The sequence below is a fragment of the Asparagus officinalis genome, chromosome 4 (assembly GCF_001876935.1).
Source record: "Asparagus officinalis chromosome 4, Aspof.V1, whole genome shotgun sequence".
Classification (NCBI taxonomy): domain Eukaryota; kingdom Viridiplantae; phylum Streptophyta; class Magnoliopsida; order Asparagales; family Asparagaceae; genus Asparagus; species Asparagus officinalis.
Window position 1 is genome coordinate 71,598,225 of NC_033797.1, and position 6,343 is coordinate 71,604,567.

Sequence of the window (6,343 nt, forward strand, 5' to 3'; positions counted from 1 at the left end):
TTTAAAACATAAAAAATCCACTTTTTTTAATAAACTAAAGGTTCAGAATTAGTAGTCGACTAATAGTCAAAATAGTCGACTATACTGTAAAAGATAGAAGGTTAAGTTTTAGTTTTTAACTCTGAGTAGTCGACCAATATGTGAATTAGTCGACTACACTGTAATCAACAGAGAGTATTTTTAAGATTTTACATTGAGTAGTCGACTATAAAGGTAAGTAGTCGACTATAATCTGATTTTTCAGAAAAATAGTTTGTAAGAATTGTGCATGTAGTCGACTATAAGTTAGATTAATCGACTACTTAAGGTTTAAATTTATGTATTTTTGTTTTAAAAATTAATTTAAATCTTCAATTGAACATATACCTAATTCCCTTCTTAATTTAACATAAACTTCTTCTTTTAGTGGTTTTGTTAATATATCTGCAATTTGTTTATCTGTAGGTATAAACTCTAATGAAATGTCACCTTTAAGCACATGATCACGTAAAAAATGATGTCTAATATCAATGTGTTTTGTACATGAGTGTTGAATAGGATTTTTAGATAAATTAATTGCACTAGAATTATCACACATAATAGATGATATGGGACAATTTATGCCATAATCATGTAAAGTTTGTTTCATCCATAATATTTGTGCACATGCAAGACTTGCAGCAATATATTCAGCTTCACTTGTTGATAATGACACTGAATTTTGTTTTTTACTAAACCAAAATACAAGTGAATGTCCTAAGAAATGACATGTTCCACTTGTACTTTTTCTATCAGATTTACATCCGGCAAAATCAGCATCACTATATGATATTAAATCAAATGAACTATGTTTTGGATAAAATAAACCATAATTTGTAGTATCTTTAATATATCTAAATATTCTTTTTACTGCTTTAAGATGTGAATCTTTAGGATTAGATTGAAATCTTGCACATAAACATACACTAAACATAATATCAGGTCTACTAGCAGTAATGTAAAGAAGTGATCCAATCATACCTCGATAGAGCTTTTGATCAACATTCTTACCATTTTCATCTTGGTCAAGTGATGTAGTGGTGCTCATTGGTGTTGGTTTGCATGTTGAATTTTCCAATCTGAAACGTTTGAGTAAATCTTTTGCACACTTGCTTTGATTGATGAATATTCCTTCTTTCAATTGTTTAATTTGAAGTCCAAGGAAGAAATTTAGTTCACCCATGTGACTCATTTCAAATTCATCCTGCATAGTCTTAGCAAATTCTTGACAAAGATTGTTGTTAGTAGAACCAAAAATAATATCATCTACATATATTTGAATTAGTAAAATATCTTTATTTATTTTCTTAATAAATAATGTTGAATCAACTTTTCCAATTTCAAAACCTGAAGTTAAAAGAAACTTCTTTAATCTATCATACCAAGCACGAGGTGCTTGTTTAAGACCATATAATGCTTTCTTAAGCTTAAAAACATGATTTGGAAAACTTTCATGTTCAAAACCTGGAGGTTGTTCTACAAAAACTTCTTCTTTTATAAAACCATTTAGAAAAGCACTTTTAACATCCATTTGAAATAATTTAAAATTCATAAAACATGCAAATGCAAGTAAAATCCTAATTGATTCTAATCGTGCAACTGGTGCATAAGTTTCATCATAATCAATTCCTTCTTCTTGATTATAACCTTGAGCAACTAATCTAGCTTTGTTTCTAACAACTTGACCAAATTCATCTAATTTGTTTCTAAAAATCCATTTTGTTCCAATAATGGATTTATTTTGAGGTCTAGGTATAATATCCCAAACATTATTTCTAGTAAATTGATTAAGTTCATCTTGCATAGCAATTATCCATGAATCATCAAGAAGTGCTTCTTTTATATTTTTAGGTTCAATAGTTGAAATAAAAGCATTATGAGCAATCAAATTAAAATGAGATCTAGTAGTTACTTTGTCAGATATATTTCCTATAACTAAATCATGTGGATGATTTTTAACTTCTACAAAATCTTTAGGTAAATCATTTTGTAGATTATCATCTTTTGTAATATCTATCATAGGAGTATCTTGTATGGTATCAATTACATCATCATCATTATTTAGTATAATAGGTATTTTTGAAAAACTTTCATCAAAAGAAACATGTAAAGATTCTTCAATAACTTGTGTTCTTTTGTTATAAATTCTATATGCTTTACTGTGATTAGAATATCCAACAAAAATTCCTTCATCGGATTTTGAATCAAATTTATCTAAGTTATCCTTTGTATTTAAGATAAAACATTTACAACCAAAAACTTTAAAGTAAGATACTTTAGGAATTTTGTTATAAAATAATTCATAAGATGTTTTCTTTAAAATAGGTCGTAATAAAACTCTATTTAATACATAACATGCTGTTGATACGGCTTCTGCCCAAAAATATTTAGGTAAATTACTATCACATAACATGGTTCTAGCACATTCTTGTAAGGTTCTATTTTTCCTTTCTACAACTCCATTTTGTGGAGCAGCTCGAGGAAAAGAGAATGTGTGTGATATACCATGTTGATCACAATAATTTGCAAATAATTCATTTTCAAATTCACCTCCATGATCACTACGTATAGAGATAATAGAAGTTGATTTTTGATTTTGAATTTTCTTGCAAAATATAGAAAACTCATTAAAAGCATCATTTTTATGTTTAAGAAAAATTACCCAAGTGAATCTAGAAAAATCATCAACAAGAACAAATGCATATCTACTTCCATTTAAAGATGCTACTCTAGATGGACCAAAAAGATCTATATGAATTAATTCTAATGGTCTATTTGTAGATATTATGTTTTTAGATTTAAAAGAAGATTTGTGCATTTTTCCTTGTTGACATGCATCACAAAAATTATTTTTAAATGACATCTTAGGCAAACCATTTACTGAATCATTTTTAGAAATCTTAGACATATGTTTAAAGTTAACATGTCCAAAACGTTTATGCCATAAAATAGAATCATTAGATGATGCAATAAGACAATGTTCATTTGAAATATTATTCATTGATAACACATATATGTTATTTTTTCTATAACCTTTAAAAATACATAGATAACACATATATGTTATTCTTTCTATAACCTTTAAAGATAATAGTTATTAAATCAATATCATAAATTAAGCATGATTCTTTTTCAAAAACAATTTTAAAACCTTTATCACAAAGTTGACTAATACTTAGTAAATTATGTTTAAGACCATCAACTAATAGAACATTATCAATGATAGGTTTGTTTGGATTACCGACGGATCCAATACCGATGACTTTTCCTTTGTTGTTATCTCCAAAAGTAACGGTACCTCCATCCTTGTTTTGAAAAGATGACAACAATTGTATGTTTCCAGTCATATGTTTGGAGCAACCACTATCCAAAATCCACCTATCTTTCTTGGGTACCTGAAATAATAAACATTTACATTTTGGTACCCATACTATGTTGGGTCCTTTAAATTAGCCTTTAGGAAACCAAACCCATGAAGAGTTTGATTTGCCTAAATAGTTAGGTGATAAACAAATATTTTTAATAAAATCAGAAATATAAAAATTCTTATGTAAAGAAGATAATTCTTTTGGAACCCAAATAGAAAAGAATTTTGATTTCTTTTTACACAAATTTTCAGTTCTATAATCATACAAATCATGAGAAGGTTTTACAAAAATTGTTTTCTTTGATTTATTTTTATTAAATTGAAAACCTAATCCTTTTGTCTTTTGTGATTCTCTTTGAAAAGAAAGAATATTATTAAGATTTTCTTTACCTTTATTAAATTTGCTTACATTTAAACATATATCCTCATACCTTGATTTAAAAGAAGAAATATATTTATCTAAACTATTAATTCGAATATTTAAATCATTACATTCTGATTTTAAATAATTATCCTCATTAGATAAACATTCATTTTCTTTATGTAAAGAAAAATTTTCTTCTTTTAATTCAATTATTTGAGAATTAGAAAAAGTAGAGGAATTTAAATTAGATATTTCTTCAAGTAATCTTTTATTTTCACCTTTAAGAAAATTATGTGATGTTTTTAATCTTACAAAAGTTTCATATAATTCATTGAAAGCATCTAAAAGTTCTTCATTTTCACTTACTTCATCTTGTGCCATGAAACACATGTGAGCACTTTCCTTTTCTTCAATTTCTTCATCTGAGGATGATTCATCACTATCATCCCAAGTGACCGCCATTGCTTTCCTCTTCTTGTTATTTTGAATATTGTTGAAGTTGTTGAAATAACTTGATTTTTGTTTATTCTTCAACATTGGACAATCTTTCTTCATATGACCTGGTTTATTACACTTAAAACAAAGAGGGTTAGTTGAATTTGAATTCTTAAATTTAAAATTACCTCTTTTGATGAATTTTCGAAATTTTCGTGCAAACATGCCCATTTCTTCATCATCATCATCTGAATCTTCTTTATCAGAAATAGTATTGAATGCAAGAACTTTCTTATTCTTAGATTCTTCATCATTCTTCCTATCTTCAAGTTGTACTTCATATGCCATAAGATTACCAATAAGATTTTCAACCGTAAGAGTTGACAAATCATTGGCTTCTTCAATAGCGGTAACTTTCTTTTCCCATTGTGGAGTAAGTGAACGAAGTATCTTTCTTACCATCTCCACTTGAGTATATGTTTTTCCAAGACCAATAAGAGAATTTGTGATGTCGGTGAATCTTGTGAACATTTCTCCAATAGTCTCATTTTCCTTCATCTTGAATAATTCAAATTTGTGCACAAGAACAGAAATTTTAGATTCTTTAACTTTATTTGTACCTTCATGAGTTACATTGAGTGTGTGCCAAATATCATATGCGGATGTGGCCGTTGACACCCTATTGAACTCATTCTTGTCAAGTGCACAAAATAAGGCATTCATTGCTTTAGAATCCAAATTTGTATTGTTCCTTTGAGATGTAGTCTATTCCGCGAAAGAAGTGGTTGGCTTCTCATATTTCGTTTCCACGACGTTCCAAAGTTCGTAGCCAATTGATTGAAGATAAATTTTCATTCGGCACTTCCAATAGTTGTAGTTCAATCCATCGAACATTGGTGGACGATTTGTTGAGTTCAATCCATCGAACATTGGTGGACGATTTGTTGAGTGACCTTCTTTGAATTGTGAAGTATTTGTCGATGCCATCTTTCACCTTGCTCTGATACCAAATGTAGGATCTGAAATAGATACACTTGAACACTAGAGGAGGGGTGAATAGTGTTCTTTTAAAATTTATGCAAAGTATATTATAAATTGCAAAGAAAAATGGTAATCTCAGAAATTCACAATCACAAACACAAGGATTTTATACTGGTTCTACCAATCCGGTGTACATCCAGTCCCCAAGCAAATCCCGCTTGAGAGTTTTCACTATGATTTTGAATAAACTTACAAAATCAAACACAAACCTGACCAATTTGCAAGTCCCTGCAAATTGCAACACCAATTGACAAACACCTTACCAATTTGATCACCAATCTCTAAACCAAGAGATTAACCCTCTCAAACCCGAGAGAAATCCTTGTTGAAGAAAGAACACTATTGATCCTATAAGCCTTGAATGTGTAGTGAAGTGCAGCCGTGGTTTAGGATTCTTTTAACCTCTGTAAATTGCCTAAATGATAGGTATTTGATGAATATTTAGTGGCAATTTCAGAAACTTCTCTTTTTCACAAAATCTGAATATTTTTCACTTGAAAAATTACACAAAGATCAAAGCTTATGGGTATGTAAGTCTCTGCAATTTTTCTGAACAAATAACCTATTTATAGCCCTTGAAAAGACAAATTTTTGAACTTTAAAAACGTTTAAAAACGGCTATAAACAGTCATAAATTCAAACTTTGAATACTGAAAAAACTGTATCTGTAGTCGACTGCTATTGACATTAGCCGACTACACTGAGTTCAAACAGACTCTGTGTATTCAGAAAATTTTCTCAGTAGTCGACTATAATGCTCATTAGTCGACTACACTGTATTTTAACAGAAACTGATAAATTGAAATTTGAGTTCAGTAGTCGACTATAATGATGATTAGTCGACTACATTGTAAAATAACAGAAACTTATGTTTCTGTCAAACACCTGAGTAGTTGACTATAATCACTATTAGTCGACTATACTGTAAATTGACAAAAACATGTATTTGAGTTTTATACACGAGTTGTCGACTACTATTCTAATTAGTCGACTACTACGAGTAAAAATTCTGCTATAAAAAGTTTTTATAATCAAGTTTTAACTATAATTCTAATGGTTAACATAGGGGATTTCTATAGTTAACCAACACACTAAGCCTGTGTTAGTGTGTTCTAAAA

General features: G+C 29.0%; 1 protein-coding gene across 1 annotated transcript; it reads right to left on the minus strand.

The window, feature by feature from the left end:
- On the minus strand, positions 506-1,540 carry LOC109839682 (uncharacterized mitochondrial protein AtMg00810-like; the record flags this gene model as incomplete). The annotated part of the gene is made up of 1 exon (XM_020408198.1): positions 506-1,540. A coding segment is annotated over one exon (1,035 nt), but the record flags the coding sequence as incomplete, so codon positions are not given.